General features: G+C 39.1%; 1 protein-coding gene, 1 non-coding gene and 1 pseudogene across 2 annotated transcripts; 1 reads left to right on the top strand and 2 right to left on the bottom strand.

Moving 5' to 3' along the window:
- Positions 1–2,856: 2,856 nt before the first annotated feature.
- LOC122654921 lies at positions 2,857–3,859 on the bottom strand (annotated as a pseudogene).
- An 8,036-nt stretch (positions 3,860–11,895) lies between these two features.
- TRNAG-CCC lies at positions 11,896–11,966 on the bottom strand. Its single transcript has one exon. It is a non-coding gene; the product is annotated as a tRNA-Gly (tRNA).
- A 4,779-nt stretch (positions 11,967–16,745) lies between these two features.
- LOC122653735 (vacuolar iron transporter 1) lies at positions 16,746–19,419 on the top strand. Its single transcript, XM_043847673.1, has 4 exons — positions 16,746–17,037; positions 17,334–17,419; positions 17,552–17,666; positions 18,987–19,419. The coding sequence occupies exons 1-4, from the start codon at positions 16,805–16,807 to the stop codon at positions 19,279–19,281; spliced, it is 729 nt and encodes a 242-aa protein (XP_043703608.1). The 5' UTR covers positions 16,746–16,804; the 3' UTR covers positions 19,282–19,419.
- The last annotated feature ends 1,815 nt before the right edge of the window (positions 19,420–21,234 follow it).

Below are 21,234 nucleotides of genomic sequence, written 5' to 3'. Positions count from 1 at the left end.
GATGTCTGAGATGAGCCTGTGAGTTAATTGAGTCGTGGGGCTTAAAACTTTTATATTGTAATCTTTTTTTGATGGACCATAGCTTTTAACTTATTGATTAGCTAGACCCCACATATGGTTATGGGGTCTTGATCTCTTGCTCTTGTTACCAAACATGGAAAGTTGCAATGGTCAATGAACTCTATTATTGAATTCATGAAAAGACAATTTTGGGAACATCACAAGTTGCTCTTCATTTATTTTTAATGTTTGTTGATGCATCATAGCTTTAATCTTAGTGATTAGAGTACTCCACCTATATGGTTATGAGGTCTTGATCCATTGTCCTTGTTACCAAACATGGAAGGATCGATGCAATGGCTAATAAACTTTGTTTTTGAATTCATGAAACAACAAATTTGGGAAGATTAATATTAAGTTTTAGAATTTCATTATGAGAGTTTTTATGTTAAGCAAACATTTTTAATGTTCCATGATCTTCTCCTAGCAAAACCTGCTCATCTTGGATGCAATTAGTGAGTTTTGTTGTTTAAAAAAAATACAATATGGGAGAAAGAAAGCTAAATGCTGGTCGTGCAACCCAGCATGTACCTACGTCCAAACACAACCGCGTGAAATAATTAGCACACTCTTGGTGCTTTCCACCTTCCCACAGGGGTGCGCAGGTCATTTCGCAAGCGACTGTGTCTAGGTGCAGGTACACGCCACACTTCTTTAACCCTAACAATATTGAGCTTCATTTCTTTGTTGGCTAAGTACACAAGGTCATTTTAAGTATTTTCTTACCAAAATTTCAATAAATAAATTACAAAGAAATATAGTTGAGTCAAATGGTCGGTTCGATTTTTTCGATTTCGGTATTGTAATCATAAAACTCCTCCATGAACTCATGATGCAAGTAAAACCCAAGAAAGGGAGAGGGACAGACACACTGCTTGTGTGTGGTAAACTTGCAAATAGCACCAATGGGGACATGGGACGGAGTATCATATAGGAGGGGCATGGGTAATTTCAAAAGAAGAAGAGAGATCAATATAAAAGGTGCTAGCTTATGATACATTGACGGTGTGCCCAGCCTTCCCCCACCCCACCCCCCCCCCCCCCCAAAAAAAAATTTATAGTGGTAAGGTTTCTACTTTTAGCTCTATATTGCATGTATCCATATGTCATGCACCCTAGGTTTTAATAGACCGCACATATTAATAACCTCTTGAAACTTACAGCAAAAATTAGAGATGAGTGGATAAAAAACCAGCCAGTAGTGGCATTTATCCCCTCTTCTAGATAATGGTGTTGCATAGTTTCTCTCCACTCATGGTGGGAAGAGAATCTTTTCATTAAACTGATTTGACCCTCAGATAAAATTTGGAAAAGGGTATTTCCAAACATGAACAATATGGATGAAAAAGCTAATGATAAATCGAGATAATCTAATTAATCATGAATCACTATAACCATTGATGAAGTATCTTCACCCTTGGGTGAAAGAAAATTTCTTTCCAAAATTATCATTTTCATCAATGTAATTACATAAGAAGTCCGTCGGCAATTGGCATAGCCCAGGGGTGTCAAAATCTTCACTGAACCGACCAACCCGATCCGGCCCCAACTTCTAAGGCCCAAATTGAACCGAGCCGAGCCCTTGTAGGGCAGGATTCAGATTCGGATTCAGCATTTTAAAACCTCTTGGTTTAGGCGAGGTTACGGTTACACCAAAAGTCCCCGATAAGCCCGAACTGAAAGGCCTGAACCGAAACTAAGCTGCCCCAGAACCGAAATCCGACCCTGTACAAACCGATAGAAACGTCACCCTCCCATGCCATTCACTCTTTCAAACTTGTTTGGATTAAAAATGGAGCCCAGCCTATTTGGTACAGTCCATTTGTTTGGATTATAAAATGGTTCCCAGCCTATTTGAAAAGTTAAAACCTTAAAAATAGAGCCCAGCCCATTTGATAAGGCCCATAAGGCAAACAGTTTCGGTCGAAAACCAGGCTCGAAACAGTTTGATATAACCCGATAGTCCAAAGTATCACTTACATTATAATCTGATTCGATTATGTAATGTATTGTTATCGGCCTTGATTTCATCTCAAACAAATGCATAAAATATACGTTTTTGACAAAAGCAAAAAAGGGTAAAAGTATTACCAACCAATGTAACTATAAAGAAAAAAGATATTGAAGAAGTATAAAATTAATAAATTCAAATAATATTTATGTCGTGTTAATTTCATTATTGGCAAACCAGGTTTTTTCACTAGATTCGGTTTTCAAAAAACCTAATGACTCGACCCACTCAAATGTGAATCACGTTTTCTTATTTTTAAATATAATAAATATGTATAAATTAGTAAAAATATGAAAACATCAGAAAAAAAAAAAAATCAATTAATTTGTTGTTGTTAATTATAAGTTTGGTAAAAATGATGCAATCCCAAGCCTGTTATATGTTACGAACTCAGGGTTCATCAAGTGTTTTCTTGTTTATAAGTGTATAGTGGTTTATCAACGGAAAACAGAAATGGAATCCTCTCTCTCTCCCTCATCCTCACCCCCAAAAAAGGGTAGGGTTCATTCATGAGAACCAATGTGATTGATTATATATATATATATTTATATCATTTTTAGGAAATCAAATGCTAAATCAGTTCCCGAATGCTAAAAGAATTTTGGAAGTAAAGAATCATATTAAAGTAATAGTATTTGCAGGATTAACGTCCGTACATACATACATTCATTCATTCATTGACAAGACCAACAAGAATAATAAAAAATGGGGGTTCCACTAGTTGACTTAGGGCGATCTACTTTGTCGTCATTGCCATCAGCAGAAAACTCTAGATCGACAAAACATTACTGCTGCATGGAATCCTTGGCGATAAAAGGGTGTGATTAGAGCTGTGAAACTGTCCATCTCTTGCTGGAATCCTTGTGCAAACAACAGTTGATGAAGCTCTGAAACTCCTTGGAAGCACCTTCAGGCAAGCTGGGTGGTTCTCCGAAACATATGGCGCGCGTACATAAGCGTGACCCAGTCGGGTCTCTGGTCAGGAGAGAGCAAGGGGAAGTGACCCACGTAGAGCTCCATTAGGGTAAGTCCGAAGCTCCATATATCAGGAGCGTAACCGTCGTAGGTGGAACCGTAGGTGCATTGATTCAGTCTCTCAGGGCTCATGTATGCACATGTGTACCCACAAATGAATCGCAGCGTTGAAGCGTATTATGAGACATGATGATCTTGCTGCTGACTCCGAAGTCTGCAATCTTGATCTCCATCTTTTGATTCACAAGTACGTAGATTCGCAGGCTTGATGTGTCTGTGTGGACGATCTTCTGAGAGTGAAGGTATTTGAGACCGTTTAGGAGATGGCGAGCGATGGTGGAGAGTGAAAGCTCTGAGAAGCTTCCTTGGGATTTGAGGAGAGTATCGAGTGTGCGGGCGTCCATGTATTCCATGAGGATCGAGGTGTCGCCTGAAGGATCATGGAAAATACCGTTGCATCGGACAATGAAGGGAGAGTCTGTACGGCGTAGGATCTCCATCTCATTTAAGATCTGGTGATGGACGGTGGTGTCGCAGTCTCCACGGATGACTTTAAGAGCGTAGATGTTGGAGGTGCGGTTGTGGCGGAGTTGGTAGACTGTGCCACCATTGCCATGGCCAAGCACATTGAGTTTCTCCAGGTCGGAGAGACAATCCACTTCTTGCTGGGATCGATATGGTGGTGATGGCAGAGGCGGAGAAGGATGAAGTTGGGGGAATTGTGAGTACTGAGAAATGAGGGCGACATTGGGTGGAGGAGTCAGGCAAGAGGAGGCGGAGATTGTGGTTCCGGCGTTGTCTCACTACTTCCATTTTCTCGATGGGAATTGTGGGAAGCAAGGAAAGGAGCCAAGGTTGCAATGCAGTAGCGAGGCAGGCAGTGATCGAGGTGAGTGTTATATATATATATATATATATATATATATATGGGGAGGACACGTGGTAGCCAGGGTGGGAATGAAACAGAGGTAAGTAGATAAAATAAGAGACCAACTAGGAATCGGAACCCTAGTAGAAGAGCTCCCTCCTCCATCCATTTATTAGCGTATTAGGATTTAGGATTTAGGATTTAGGACAACAAAATTGGATTAAGTGATAGTTATCTCTATTTCCATGTTTTACGGATCATTACCCAAAAAAACCGCAAAAAATCTAAAATTCTTACACCACTTGGAGAATCCACCAAACTCCACACGGTCCGTCACAATGCATGCTCACAAATCCATTTGAATCAATCCCAAAGTTCCCAATAAGTAGAACAATCTTCTCCTTCGATCAATTCATATCTGGAATGAATTTTTTAGTCTACTTTAGCCAACACAGCAGTTCCACAATATTCTTCTTGTTTTTCTTAGAAAACTGCAATTTGAAAGTACTCAATTGCGAGTTAAAAATGACCAAGTTATGGTCTCTCATTGTTTTAGGGGGGCAATTTTGTCCATTCAGGGCATTTTCATGACATTTTAGAACCCTCACGGACGAGTGGCTGGAATATCAGCCGTTAGATTGAACCTTCACAATACGTGTGTGATTATAGCACTTGGATCGATCTCTTGAACTGCATGTGGTGCAACGGATTTTTATCGTCTCAATTACATCTTCGTCAATTACATTTCAAGTGCACACCTAAGATGAGGACACGTGGCTTAATAGAATCTCACGGTCGAAATTGAATTGAACGATTTCACTTTCATTTCACACATTGCTATTTTTCCCTCCATTCTCTCTCTCTCTCTCTTTCCCACCTCTCCTCTCTCACGACGACCTGACCAGACGACGGTGGAGGTGGTTTCCGTCACCGTAATCTGCATCCTCACGCCGGCACGGCAACCTCACGTCGACGGAGCACCCTCACAAACCTCTTTCTTTTTAAATCCCTAACTCCCTCTCTGCCATAGCTCCAGATTCGAATCGTTCTTCTTCTTCCTCTCACAAACGAAGCTATTGCCCCCTGCAACTTCAGGTATGGGACTATTTCAGTCAAAGAATCATGGTTTTCCCTATACCAAACCCAGCTTTGTTCTGATTTTGCGTTTATTTTGCAGACCAAACCCTATCTCCTCTCCTCCAAGGCAGCGGCGGCGACGACTACGGTGACTCCTCTTCACACTCCAGGTATCCCCATGACTCCTTTCCTTCGATCTCTGTTACCTTTACATTGCCTCTTTGTTTGTGTTTTTTTTTTTTTTTTTTGTTTGTTGTCATTTTGTCGATTTGGAACCAAATCAATCAGTGATTATTTAGTGGATTCTGAGTGGTACTTCTGTGGATTCAGAAGTGAAGACCTGGTGGATTCCTGTTCTGTTTTGTTTTTTTTTTGTGTTCTTTCTTTTTTATGTATCCCTTTCTATCATTCAAGCAAGGTTCAGGTTAGATTTGTTAGTTTCTAAACCCGATGGCTATAGTGTTTTACCTGAAATTACAGTTTCAGATTTGCTTCCATCCTTGATTCTAGCTTCTGATTTGGTTATTGATTGTTTCTTGCCATACCTGAATGCAGTTTATCTCTTTCTCTGTTTTCAGTCTCTTTTCGATTTAAAACTTTCCATCAATTTCTGGTTTTTCCTGGTTCATGTCAAATTTTTGTGTCGATTTGGTAGAAGATAGGACGTAAACTTGATAGAAATGTTAAACCTTTAAGACAAAGTTCAACTTTTGTCAAGTTAAGAAGGAAAATTGATTTAAAGTGGGACAGCAATTCTCTAGTTTGGAGGTCTTAATGTCTTGTGAAAAAGCACATAATAGATTTGGAAACCTGTGTATTTTGGCATCATCATCAGTAGCAGTTTCAGTTTGACTTGCTATTGCTAATCTGCTTCCATGTCCATGCATTTTGAAACTTCCTTAGAAAATGCCGATTCACGAGGTGTACAAGAAAAAGAAAAGGGACTGGATGCTTTAGGCAAGTTACTTATATGGACTGCCTTATCTTTCTTTCTTTATGATTTATCAGTTCTGAATCATTTTCAATACCTAACATTATAGTAATTGAAGATGATGGATCAAATTCTCAAGAACTATAAACACAGACCTGAACCCGGCTATCTCTGCTCAGTGCTTACAAACTACACTTCCTCACTGTTTCCTCATGATGGTGCTTCCTTGTTAGAATTTTAGCAATGTACAGGGGAGGATCAATATGAGCTGAACCCAATGCAATAATATTCATGAAGATATCTCTTTAACAACTTGAGTTTTATTTTGGGTTCTGAACACCATTTCTCATTCCATTTGATTGGGATCCATAAGAGCTAGGACCAGTCCAAGTTCCCTGCATTAAACCCACCTTTGCCCTCTCTCTCTCTCTCTCTCTCTCTCTCCATATAACCCCCATCTAACCCCAAAAAAAAAAAAAAATGTACACTGATAGACACCTCATATAAAAACTAGACATGGTAATAAAGTGTCTATTAAATGTGGAGTCTTGGAGAATTTGTTCTTATCATATTAACTGTGGTTTTATTTTGTTTGTTTGCAGGGATTGCTCTGTGAAACTGTTGAGGAATTCCCTGAAAGTCTTGCGAACCCATACTCAAAGAGGTTCTTATGGGCAAAGAGCACTCCAAGAGGGCCACTTGGTCTTATATGGATGACATAGTTCTTAGGGAGAATTATTACAAACGTCCTATGAAGAAGAGTACTCCAAGGGGCTTGAAGCTTATTTTCGGGTTTCATAATTCTTAATATGGGCAGACCAATTCAGTCAATTGATGAACTATTATATGTACTTCATCTTGTAAAAACTTTTATAAATGGTTGATATGTGAGGATTGAGTTCCTTTTTTGTCTAGTTTGCGTGACTAGGAAATTCAAGTGATCACATATATATCCTTGCTATACTAGTAGGGGAAAGTAGTGGGGCTTATGGAACGAGAGACCCCTCATTGAGAATCATCCGTTTTGGGTAGCTAGAAAAATTCCAATTTCTGGTATGATGACAAAAGACTGTTTCACCCACTCATGTTAGTGGTGGAAAGATGATCCCTTCTAAAAAGAATACCACCTTAAAAAACAAGAAATTAGATATAGATGATCATTATTACTCCACACTAAATGAGCTTTAAAATCAAGAACCTCATATCTGTCTAAACTCATGTCATCAACTAAGCACATCTAAGTGACAGACTTGCTGTAGTAATTGACTGATTCATGACTCACTCGATCCATACTCCAAGAGTTGATACACTGCTATTACCAAGTTGGGAACATGACCATACATGAAATTTCTAATATGCACTTAATAAATTTGTTAGCTGTGCTTGCAAACTTTCATTCAAAGAGAAGACATTCAAAAAACCTTGTGCTTACAAGGGGTCAATCCCTACATGTATGCTAAGGGATCAGCCTTGGCTTCAATTACAAGCAATAAATTTTCTAAAATCTAAAAAAAAAAAAAAAAAAAAAAAAAAAAAAAACTTGCTATAACTAGTCCAAATAAACAAAATAGAAACTCAAAAGGAGGCTGGTAGCTGCAATTGAGGCTAATAACCCATGGCTCAGGCTAAAGCCTTCCTCCCCTTTTTCTTAGAGGCTGCAGCATCACTTTCTTTTTTCTTTCATTATCTACAACACCACCCAGTTATTGGAGTCTGAGCGTGTGACTTGAAGCATCGAAACCTACAGTATAAAATCAAGGTGAATAAAAGTCAATTTTTAAGAGCATGAATGTAGGAAAAGCTAGAAGTAAAGTCAAGTTTTAAGAGCATGGATGTAGGGAAAGCTAGAAGTCAAGTCAATTTTTAAGAGCATGGATGTAGGGCAGCAATAGCATGTATTTTTTAGGATGCAGATACTCTTCAAATCAAGCTAGAGTTAAGGTAATTTATTGGACACAAACAGCTACAATCAATATCAAAAGCAATATGGCAAAGCATATTGAATGGAGGGTTTTATTTTAAACCCCAAAAAATGTAAGAGTTCTAGTCACTGAAAAATGAGGTCCATGATCTATCAGAAGGAGGGTTTTATTTTAAACCTGAAAATGTAAGAGTACCATAGTGTAAACTCACAACATAGTTGTTAGTATTTTAGGGGCATTTATACCCAAACTCATGTCATCAACTAAGCACATCTAAGTGACTGACTTACCATGCAAAACAGAACCAATAACAGGTCCAGAAATTGATTAATTGTCAAGTTTACATTCTATCTTCTACCAAATCGACACAAAAATTTGACATGAACCAGGAAAAACCAGAAATTGATGGAAAGTTTTAAATCGAAAAGAGACTGAAAACAGAGAAAGAGATAAACTGCATTCAGGTATGGCAAGAAACAATCAATAACCAAATCAGAAGCTAGAATCAAGGATGGAAGCAAATCTGAAACTGTAATTTCAGGTAAAACACTATAGCCATCGGGTTTAGAAACTAACAAATCTAATCTGAACCTTGCTTGAATGATAGAAAGGGATACATAAAAAAAAAAGAACAAAAAAAAAAAAAACAGAACAGGAATCCACCAGGGCTTCACTTCTGAATCCACAGAAGTACCACTCAGAATCTACTAAATAATCACTGATTGATTTGGTTCCAAATCGACACAATGACAACCAAAAAAAACAAAAAAAACACAAACAAAGAGGCAATGTAAAGGTAACAGAGATCAAAGGAAAGGAGTCATGGGGATACCTGGAGTGTGAAGAGGAGTCGCCGTAGTCGTCGACGCCGCTGCCTTGGAGGAGAGGAGATAGGGTTTGGTCTGCAAAATAAACACAAAATCAGAACAAAGCTGGGTTTGGTATAGGGAAAACCATGATTCTTTGACTGAAATAGTCCCATACCTGAAGTTGCAGGGGGCAATAGCTTCGTTTGTGCGAGGAAGAAGAAGAACGATTCGAATCTGGACCTATGGCAGAGAGGGAGTTAGGGATTTAAAAAGAAAGAGGTTTGGGAGGGTGCTCCATCGACGTGAGGTTGCCGCGCCGGAGTGAGGATGCAGATTACGGTGACGGAAACCACCTCCACTGTCTTCTGGTCAGGTCGTCATGAGAGAGGAGAGGTGGGAAAGAGAGAGAGAGAGACAATGGAGGGAAAAATAGCAATGTGTGAAATGAAAGTGAAATCGTTCAATTCAATTTCGACCGTGAGATTCTATTAAGCCATGTGTCCTCATCTTAGATGTGCACTTGAAATGTAATTGACGAAGATGTAATTGAGACGATAAAAATCCGTGGTGCAACTGCATGCACCGTATGCCACTAATACATACAATATAAGGACTATGGAGTGTCTAAAGTGGAGCATGAGCTATGGCCACATGATCGGAATCACAATATAAGGACTATAGAGGGTCTAAAGCGGAGCATGAGCTATGGCCACATGATGATTAGAATAGGTGATTCCAAAGAGAGGAATAAGCTAGAAACGGTGGGGGCGCTGTTTGGGTCAATTAGAAAATGGAGAGGACCAAAACAGTTGTGCTTTTTCTTAGGTTTTATCAATAAAGAAAGGTATTCTCAATATAAGAGTGTAAGGTATTCAAGTCATTTCGATAAATCTTAGACCACCCAAATCGATCTGAACGGTGTAGAATATCTGAAGGTCGCCTACAGTGCGATCCAGCTGGTGGGGATCCACCAGCTGCCTTCATGGTAGTATAATTGAGAGAGAGAGAGAGAGAGAGAGAGAGAGCTTTGTTGCAATTGGAAACCAGAGCCAACAGCAAATTAAGCCAATTAAACAAGAGTAGTAGCTACTGCACCTTGAGTCCTTTGACTGAGAGAAAGAAGAGAGAGAGAGAGAGAGAGAGAGAGAATTGTGTCTGAGTCTGAGGAGTAGTGTGATTCCAAATATTTAGGAACATGAGCACGTAGGTCCCATCCGTTCCCTTTTCTTGTTTTTCCATATCAGATGAGATATCCGTGCCTACATTGCCGAAAACCCAATAGATGTTTTTAGGAATTTTTAGTGCCCAACAAATGTCAATCCTCTACCTTATAAACGGGTAACAGTTGTAATCCAATGAAATGCCAGTTGCCAATTGGTTCAATTTTACAAATTTCATTAAAAGAATAAAAAAATTCCTAATAAATTATGAGAGGTGAAGGTTGATCTTGATCATTTAACTCACAATTTGGATACTCTACTGTCAAACTGCCCGGTAGGACCGTGCTTCCCAGACATGGTGAGGTGTGCAATCACTGTTTTACCTTTACTTGAACGCCTTATTCAAGTAGGGTTACTTGGATAAGGCGGTCATTACGCACACTCACCATGTCTGGGAAGCACGGTCCTACCGGGCAGCTCTGGCAGTAGATGATCTGAATCCTTTAATTCATACCTAAAGCATGAACCCAATGGAAATGGAATCGTTAATTATCGTCTACGGTTCCCTAACCGGTGCGGTTTCCTAGTGCCTCTCACAAGAGGGGGGTGGGATCCACCCGGGGCACCTGACCAAACACTCTACCCAGGTGGGGTCCACCCTCCTCTTGTGAGAGGCACTAGGGAACCACACCGTTCAGGGAAACATAGACTAAAAAAATTGATGGAAATGTGGTCAGTAAGATGAGCCCTTTGCAAACACCTAAACTAGGATTCCAATTCCTCTATGTGAAATGAGAATGATTCACCATGTAGATTAGGTGTAGGACCCACATTCTATTAAGAGTAAAACAATGTTGCTTGGTCTCGTGCAACCTATGATCAAACAAGGAAGCACACGAAATTACCATCCCATCTCTCTGAAATAAAAATAAAAAATTCCATGCATGTTGATACCTTTACATGTACTCTCATTGGCCTCCATGCCGGTGAAGGCTAAACAACTAGGTAGTTATCTCTTGCCCTTTTAATGATAATAAGTGTGAAAAAGAAAGCTCTCAAGTCGCAAAGCCCCAACACTAGTGCGGGGGCTAATGGGAATACATGCACGGTAGGGGTGTAATCGGATCGGATGTGATCGGAGCCGGATATTCCTTGGCCGAATACGGATACCTCTAAACTGATTTGGATGCGGATTGGATTCGAATTTTTGACCATCCATTTACATCTCTACCTTGTGTAATCCGGACCTATCTCCCCCTAGCGGATACAACTCATTCTCAATCCATATCTCTTAGATCATGATTCTCTTTTCATCATATTCTAGAACCTATTGAATCTTCAAAAATCCTCAAAATCATTATTTACTTAATTTTTTATTATTAAGTATTCAGATTTTTTTTTCGGATGGATTTTAATCGAAGTATTCGGATTATTTTTCGGATATCTCTAAACAAATATGGATGTCCCTAAACGGATACAAATGTGGATTCGGATTCGGATTTCGGTTATCCATTTACATCCCTAATGCACGGGCATTCAACAAGGGTGGGCTCGTGGGGACGGGCTGATTATTTCATCCTCCCTATGTCTGGGCGCAAGGACCACATGAGCTAGTAGCAATCCCCGACCCACCATAATAAATATTTTAAACAAAACATATCGACATCATAATCAACATACAAAACATATTTAAAACTACAGATTGAGTTTCTTGTTTGGCTGCATAGCGTACGTTAGTCTATCTCTTTCCCCTCACAATATGAGAAGATATGTCATTTCATCGGAGGGAGGAGAGAGATAGACACACGAAACGCTAGCGTACACTACACATCCTAGTAGCATTCTTTTTCCCATTAGAATAGAATAAAAATACACGAATAATCTTTACATATGCTAAAAAATAACATTAGTATATTATAAAATAACATCTATACAAAAAAAAATTAAGTACTCTTAAAATTTAAACAAAAAGCATAAATGGTATTTACAGAAACATCATCTCGCATCAAACATGCAAAAAACACTAATTATGAATACTAAAAACATAATTAGTACCCTAAAAAGAATTAAAATATTAAATAATGCGCATCCAGGGAATCGAACCCTGGTCAGTACCGTGGGAGGGTACTATGATACCACTACACCAGATGCGCTTGCATGTATTACTTGAAATTGTCTATTTATATAATAAGATCACTACTAGGCTGCGTCACCACTGCACTAACATTTTGGTCAATGAGATCAGGCAAGGGCATCCAATACGGGTAGAATTTTTCATTTCATGAGGGGCGAAACAGTTATTTTGTCATTCCTATGTTGAATATAGATGTCACACAGCCTGGCAGCCTTCTTTTTCCTTTGCATAAAATAATCAAATAGATTTGGACTCTGCTGATTATGATAAATTAAAAAGGCATGTTCAAGCATTTAGCCACCTCCTATTTTTTCAAGGACTGTGTTTTCCTTCACCATGAAGAATGGTAACGTTAGATGGCCAAAGGGAAAGATAATTTTAATTTGGTCATACGGGATTTTTTATACATACTAATATAAATTTTTTAGGTATCTCATCAATGTATTGAAACTGATAGATTCCAGTGATTTGATATATCTCTCTCTCTCTATATATCTATATATATATATAGAGAGAGAGAGATAGGGTTTTTATAGGGGGAAAATGGCAATGGCTTCTGTCTAGGAGTGTAGCTCCTCACCCAGACAAAGGATGGGACACTATGACCAGCCCATCCCCATGAAAGCCAGAAATTCCGTCCAAGTTAATGCTGATTAGGCTCTTCTCCAGCGGACACCCCCCCCCAGTTGGGATCATCTAGTGCGGTAGTAGTGACACGTGGATTTAGGTATAATTAAATGGCACCCTCGAGCTGTGAAATCATTTTCTCCATTGCATGTGCACTAGGCTCAGATGTGCTTCATCCATCCACGCCGTTCAAACGGCACCTTGGCCATGTGTCAACATTTGTTGTCATGGTGAAAGATGTCCAGCTCAGAGGTGCACTGGAGAAGAGCCACCTCACCACCTCAGTTAGAACTTAGAACCACAAAACCTAGGAAGAACTGCACTCTCTCTCTCTAGGATCCAGATCCTGTATGGCGCAGGCTGCCCCAACGGCCATGCTGTGCAACCACATGTGGTGTGCAATGACCACCTTACCCTTACCTGAGCGCTTTCCCGGATGGGGGTAAGGCGATCATTGTGCACCGCCTTGTGTCTACACAGCACTGTCGTTGGGGCAGCCCACACCGTAGAAGATTTGGATTGCTCTTTTTAATGGTACCCATCGATCGGTTCCCAAACTGTCAATAATAATAAAATGCTTTGGCTTTACTATTAACTTGCAACATCTAAAATTGCAATAGATTTAATCAAACTCACGAACCCATGAAACTGTGTAAAAAGTAAGGTATGTTGCAGAGTACGGAAGTAAAAAAAGAAAATAGTAGAGAATTCCAGAGGGTGAGAAGTCGTTGGACGTATGTATACAGGAATAAGAATAGTTATTGTGTTTTGTTGTTTTAATAAAACGATAAATTTATATTACTAAAAAGATGGCAAAGAGGTACATTGTCCTTACAACATTACAAGGAAGAGATTGTGTAGCAGCTATTTTGGCCTTATAATTTAGCTAGGTTAGAATTCTATCATTACTTATGTTTATGTTTAGGTAAGAGATATCCTTGGACAATTCCAAGGCTTGCAAAAAATAAGTTAGTAGCTCGTAGGCCAAGGAGATTGGGATGGAGTAGAAGAAGTTCAGGCAATGATTTGTCAGAACACGAAACTTCTTTCAGCTTCACATTTGTTTTGTTAGCAAAATTTAACTCAGTCATTACCCCAACCAGCTTTGGTTCCATATCATGACATTTCTTAATAAAACCTGTACTGACCAAAATGAGTTTACCATCTAACAAAATACCAAATGCCCATCCAAAAGAGATTAGGTCTCTGGAGTCACCTCTCTTGTTGTTGTTGTTGTTGTTGTTGTTGTTGTTGAGTTAGACCCATCATTGTTTTTTCTTGTAACTTCTTAGTGATTCCTATCCAACGTTTGTCAGCTCCTCACCATCATCGGTGGAGCAAGCTAGAGAGAGAGAACCAGACAATCCAAAAATCCCTTAAAACACTGAACCGCTCATTCTGATTCACAAGAATCGCAACTGGCTGGTAGTGGGTGTCCATTTTTTTATTTTGGTAACTGGTAGTGGGTGGTGTCTGGAACTCTGAAGTCGTAAGTTGTAATACCCCTGAAGTTTGTTTTTAATTTTCAGAATCGAAGAAGTTGCATTATCTCCTCAGATAAGGTTAAATTAAGAGCAGAGATTTAAAAAATGATAAAAAGGTGGGAAAGTGACCGAACTACTTCATGGATGATATTAATGAAAAAAAAAGGGTTTGCTAGCTTGTCTTCGTGTTCTTTCTTGTTCTTGTCGTCTCTGCCGTTATTTATGTAAAGCTGGAATAGAAATCAACAAAGATGATGAGAAAGAGAACGGACCAACACATTTGATATTTGCATAACATAGATTCAGATTGGCAAGTTGCAAATATTAAATAAAGGATAGCCCACGAAATACCACTTGAAATCTAACCTATTTAGGTGGAGATGGTTAAAGGTATATAAAGACACATCCAAGGTCCTAGCTAAGCTAATCGATGTGAGGCTATAACTTTATTACTCTCAACATCTTAATACTCTTCTTCATATGTAATTTTAGCCTACCCAAAAGATGAGCCACCATCTCCTACAGTCATTAATGTTTGATCCCCCCTATAGGACGAAATCGATAATGTCCCCCACCCCTTGCACAAGACACTCTCAACACCATTCGCTCCCACCCTTGACCGTTGATGTGGGAAAACTCGATATTAAATAAATTGGGATAACACACAAAATACTACTTGAAGGTCCAACCCAAAAACTTAAGCTATATTTAGCATAATTGGAAAACCATGTTTTGACTCAAGTGAGTCACCTAACCGAGTCAAAAAAAAAAAAACATGAAACATGGTCAAGAGTCATAAAAACTCGCACAGGTTTAAGAAATGACCAGACAAGGTCTGAGTCAGTCTGAGTTTTCATTGACTCAACGCTTTTTTTCCAGTCATGTGAAACTCATTAAGTTTGGGTTTTTGTTTTTTCAACTGGATCATATATTATTCATAGATCATAAGTTTTGTCTACAACTAAACAAATCCTACAGTTTTTGTTGATTATCTTCAATATTAGCTCCCTTTACTTATATGTGAAGCAACTATTGCCTCAGGCCCTCCTCACTCGGAGAAAGAGAAAAAGGAAGATGATAAATTTTTTTTTAAAAAAACGTCTACTCTGAGTCACCAGGTTTTGAAAATGATGAGTGAGTCTTAAAACATGGTTCCCCACCTTTGATAATTAGGTGAAAATGGCATTAAAATATATGAAGAGACATCCAATCCAATATCTCAGCTACCTAATGTAGAATAATAACTATATAATTCCGAAAATCTCCACAACTACATTATACACATTAGGATTTTTTACTTTTTGGACAAGAGATCACTATTTGGTTGTGTAGCGTCTATATCAATGTGGGGGCCAATAAGAGCACAGGTAGAGACATCAACATACAAGCAGTTTTTTATTTCATAGGACGTGATCTTGTGTCTAGACGCAAGAGCCACTTAAACAAGCACCGTTCTTTTTACCTTTTTTTTTTAATTCTTTTTCCACAGGGAAAATGGATTGCAAAATGAGAAGGCGTTTAGACTTCCATCATGATTACAACTCTATTACTCTAATATCTTCATTATCCCTTTCATGTAGTTTTAGCATACCTAGCTCTTATACCTTTTATTGTCGTTGGAATCTAAACCATCGGCGTCAGGAAAGACCTATGCATCAAGAATCAAGAATTGAGTAGAAGAGGATAGAAGCAGGCGCGGGGGGGGGGGGGGGGGGACAGCAATAGTGAGATAAATTGAAAAGTTGAAAGAGCACGAGTTTAATAGATTAACTAAGAAGTTGAAAGAGCACGAGTTTAAGAGATTAATTGTATGTGTTTTACCTTATACCCTACCCTTCTATTTATAGGATGTGATGGAAAAATCCTAATCCCAATAGGGAAAGTGGTGCAATTTTAACCTAGTCTTCCACTTTGACTTAGTCTTCAACCACATGTCTACCTGAGATCCAGATCCGATCGCCCAATGAGGCATCCATTGGCTGAGCTGTGGCACACACATCTTGACGTGTGCCAAGTCAGCATGTGTGATGCACCAGGATGTGTGCGCAACAACCTTGTGGATGCCTCATTGGACACCTAGTGTTTACCAAAAAAAAAAAAAAAAAGAAATACCACTCGGAAATGAGTGTGAAGAAACATTCAAAAAAAATTCTGACTCCCAAAGTCCCAATATCTAAATAAGTACCCCCATAAACATTAGGGAATTTCCTTTTTGAGAGGGGGTTGAGCACACATCCGGGCTGTGAAGTGTACACTTAGCTGATGGCACCAATGACGGTGTAGGATAAAATATCATAAAGAGATAGATACAGTGGGCGCTAACTTCGGGTATATCAGTGGTATACCATCCTTCTTCCCTTCCCTTTTTATAAGATTTTTATCGAGGGGGCGGTAAGATTTTTATCTTGGGAGAAGTCAATCCATAGGTTGTTCATAGGGACACGTCTTTCAACCTCCTATGATGATCATCGAATCATCGAATCTCTGCTATCTTGAATCTATAAAATTAAAAATATAACATCAGTGGCATTTTGTGTAAATTAAGTCAATAACCATGTCCCAATGAGTGGAAAGTGGGTGAGTCGGAATAATCCCTAGCCTCCAGACTGAGAGACCCCAGCACTATAAATCTGAACATTCCTATAACAGATTCCTCATTCTTCACTTCTTCTTGCTCTTCGTTCTTCCTTAATTTCTTCCATCTCTTCTTCTTCGAAAATTCTTATTTCAGATTCTGTATCGAGCAATGGCGGATGGAAAAGACGCAGAATCGCAGACGAAGCTGCTTAACCAGCACGAGGAGAAGCACTTCTTGGCAGGAGAGATCGTGAGAGACATCATCATGGGCGTTTCCGACGGTCTCACTGTTCCCTTCGCTCTCGCTGCCGGTCTCTCCGGTGCCAACGCTTCTTCGTCCGTCATCCTAACCGCCGGTCTCGCTGAGATTGCCGCCGGCGCCATCTCCATGGGACTTGGAGGGTACCATTCCTCTTTTTTGCTTTTTTATTAGTTTTTTTTATTTTTTATTTTTTATTTTTTCTGATCAGAAAAAGCAGATCCAGAATATTTTCCTTTCCATTCCTTTCTTTTTGCCTTCTTTCTGGTGGGACCACGTGTTTCCACGCGCAGTTCATTCGTTCTTAAAAAACAAAACAGGGCGTGTGGCGACCACATGCAACGAATGCTTGTGATATGTCGTCACATTTGTGGGTCCACGGAAAATTTTTGGGGTGTGTTAATCATTGATAGTAATTAACGGTGAGATATGAATGCAGGTATCTAGCCGCCAAAAGCGAGGCCGATCATTACGTGAGGGAACAGAAGAGAGAGCAAGAGGAGATCATCAGAGTCCCTGATACAGGTGCTTGTGTTTTCTTTCTGGAAAAAATAAAATAAAAGTAAAGTAATATCTGAAACCGTAGGATGTTTTTAATCTGGTGAACGGACGGATATAAGTTGTTTTAATACTGTTTTCTACTTAAACCGTTTACAGAGGCGGCGGAGGTGGCGGAGATACTTTCGCAGTATGGACTGGAGCCTCATGAGTATGGGCCAGTCGTGAACGCACTTCGGAAGAAGCCTCAGGCATGGCTTGAGTTCATGATGAAGTAAGTATTAAGTTCCAACTCATGGTTTGAAAAAAAAAAATGGATGATATGAATGTGGAATCTCAAAATTCATTTTCGAATTGATCATGAATTCATTTCTTTCGATCTTCATTTGTCACTAATTTTTCAAAAATTTGAAGATTTTAAAAAAAAAAAATGTTTGTAGGATTTTGGTTGAGTCCTAATTTTCCACTTGGTCTCAATGAAGTAATTTTGAAGAATGCCTTCTATATATTCTATAAATATATATTATATAATATAAGGTCGGTCCAAGGCCTTAACCCAGGCCCAGCCTGGCCTGCCAAGGATATTCAAATATCAAACCCAGCCCGACCCTTGCTTGTCCTCAGGCCTAGGCCAACCCTGTCCAAGATCGGACTGATCGGATTTTTTTTGACATCCCTATCTCAAATTCTAATTTTAAAACATTGGTTCCATCACCCTCACCGATTAAGCTAAGGTTTTAAGCTTTCTATATTGGTTCTCCTCTCTGTCTCTCTGAACACGATTCCAGGATAGTAAAGTTCTAGTCTTCTTCACTCTTCATATGAAAAAAAAATAGTCTTCTTCACTCTTGGCATCCTTGTTTATGGGCTGGCTGGGCTGGGCCGGGCCAGCTCATGAAATTGTTTCTTCTTTTGTTTTTTTTTTTGTTTTTTTTGGTAAAGAGCTCATGAAAATTGTTTCACTGGTTTGGAATTCAGCTCATCCCATCTATTACGTTAATTGTTAATATTAACTAAAATTTTAGGTGTGTTCTATTAATTGGAATTGCCAAGTCATGTACATTCCCCGCTCCCAACCATGAACCATCAAATTGGATAGTGATTTTGTAGAATCTTGGACCTCTCTCTCATTTGGGGGTTGGGGGTGCAGGTGGGGTAGAACACACATTTGATCTCTTTTCTTCTACTCTTTCTAGTACCCTTTTAGTCAATTTAGTGTATGGGCGTTAGATTGGCCAGCATAGTGTAAGATAGGTTAAAGAGCTTGATTTAATGGTGAATTACCTAACATTTGGTATTAGACCAGGCATTTGAGTCATGGAAAAGACTACCAAAAAGAGGGCTATCTAGAGTAGAGTGAAAGCAGCCCCTAACGGGGCTTGATCTAGTGTACAATAAACTAGATCTACATTTTACATATTTCCAATTGATTCATTACTAAACCGTTGGAACTTGAGCGTCTTTGCAATAAACTAGATATCTGCATTCTACACCCCTTTTAATCTTGTCTCTCGTTTAAAACTATAATCAAGTGTTGGCATGAAGAATATATAAAAAATCACCTAATCAAGCAAGAAATGAATCATAAATGCAGGTTTGAGCTCGGATTGGAGAAGCCAGACCCAAAGAGAGCCTTACAGAGTGCAGTGACGATTGCCATTGCCTACATCGTAGGAGGAATTGCACCTCTTCTGCCTTACATGTTCATACCCATAGCCAAGAAAGCTACATTGGCATCGGTCGGCCTAACCTTAGTTGCATTGTTAATCTTTGGTTACGCCAAGGCCCACTTCACAGGTAACAAGCCCTTTCAAAGTGCCATCCAAACGGCATTAATCGGTGCCATTGCTTCTGCTGCTGCTTTTGGAATGGCTAAGGTGGTAGCCTGATCAATGTGGAGGAATATTGGACATGGGTTCTCTCTTAGGAGTGAGTTAGTTTTATTTTCTCTCTTGTATGATATGCTTCCCATAATCGCAATAGTTTGAGATACTGCACGAAATAAGTAAGTTGCTTTGTTTAATTGAGGAAAAAGTAATGTAGTATTTGATAACCCATTAGTAATTAGTTGTGCTAGTATGACTCCTGGTGTCTGGTGATATAGATATTTTACTTCTTTCTTTTGCCTACAGCAACACATTTGAATATACAAGTTAATGAGACCCAGTTGGCCATGGTGAAGAAAGAATCTCTTCACTAATTGGAAGCCAAGAGGGAGAGATGTATTTTTAAATGAACAGCCATCGGAGCCTATTGATACTTTCTACGATTTTACTAATGACAATATCCAAGCGTGGTTAGTTTCTAAGGAATATGAATCAGATGAACACCATTGCTACTAAAGAAGGGAAAAGGGAGCCTCTACCGCTTCAAATCTCCATTAACACACACATTTACAAGCATATGAATTATTTTGGCTTCAAAATTCAAGAGATGGCCAATCTCAATAGCCCCTTTTCTATCCAATGGTTAGAATTACCACGTCAATCCTCCCTTGATTTGACAAAAGAAATAATGGGGACTATTCGCTAAATGGTTGAAAAATAGGATAATGAGATTTTTTACATGTAAGCAACCCGATTAACTAGGGGTGGTCTAACAGTCCAATGGTTGGTTCAACTCTCAAACTAGTGGGATTTCTGAGACAAGCTACGTAGCCTCACCATATTGCAAGGATTGCATCTCTCCGAGTCAGAAGTCAGTAACTTGGAAGTTGAAGACGAGAGATTCACCCGCACATTCTTGTCCAGCAAGACAAAGTCTCAGTTGTGCTCAACTGGTCATACAATGGTATATCCGCCATTCTATGGTCGCAAAAGTCGGTTAACCTTTTGGGATTGGTGTGTGATTTGTGTGATTACACTTTCATCAAAAAAAAAAAAAAAAACTGGTCATACAATGGATATCAGACCATATAACTATGGGTGTAAATGAATAGCCGAAATTCGTTTTCGTATCCGTGTCTGTATCCGTTTAACACTATCCGAATCCGTTCCAAAGCTAAACAGATGCGGATACGGATAGGCTATAGCTATCCGAAAAACTATATTTACATGTAAACGGATAAAATATCCAATCCGTATCCGTATCTATTTAACACTATCCGAATCCATCCGATACCTAATCGGATGCGGATGCGGATGCAGATATAGCACTATCCGAGCCGAATCCGATCCGTTTACAACCCTACATATAACCCACTGTGAAGATACACTTTAACATGCCAAACAACGAACCATGATAGGAACATCTTATTCTCATGGACTCTATTGAGTTACAATTAACACTTAACAACATAATTTGCTAAAGAAAGATACATTTGGGGACAAGAAAATTATTATAGGGGCTACAAAAGATCACCCAAAAATATGTTCAAAAGTATTTCGTCAGCCAAGACAGGATTCCTGAAAGCTCTTAGCAAGAAACCGTACCACATCCCTTCTCTAGATACACATCGGTATGATATGACAGTTTTGGAAGTGCTTTAATTTAGTAGACATGTTTCCGCCATCATCACCTAGTCATGTGTTAAATTGAAGACTAAATTGATTTCTTCTCTTCTTGTTGAAGTGGTCTCAACATTATTAAAAAAAAGAAAAAAAAAACAACAAATTAGTCAATTATTTGTGGAATACTGAGTAGTTTGAAGAGTAAGGGCCATTAAGAATACTAGGGTTAAGCCCTATACCTGCTGAATCATTTGGTCAAGATACAAAACAAATTTTGACATGTGAGCTATCTAATGAGCTATCCATCCATCAAACGGTAAAAATGCTGCTGAGTCATCTTGTCCACATGGCAAAAGGATAGTGGGCATGTAAGAACTTTTTTTCCTTACTCTA

Source organism: Telopea speciosissima, chromosome 3 (genome assembly GCF_018873765.1).
Source record: "Telopea speciosissima isolate NSW1024214 ecotype Mountain lineage chromosome 3, Tspe_v1, whole genome shotgun sequence".
NCBI lineage: Eukaryota > Viridiplantae > Streptophyta > Magnoliopsida > Proteales > Proteaceae > Telopea > Telopea speciosissima.
This window is presented reverse-complemented; position numbering and strand designations above follow the sequence as displayed.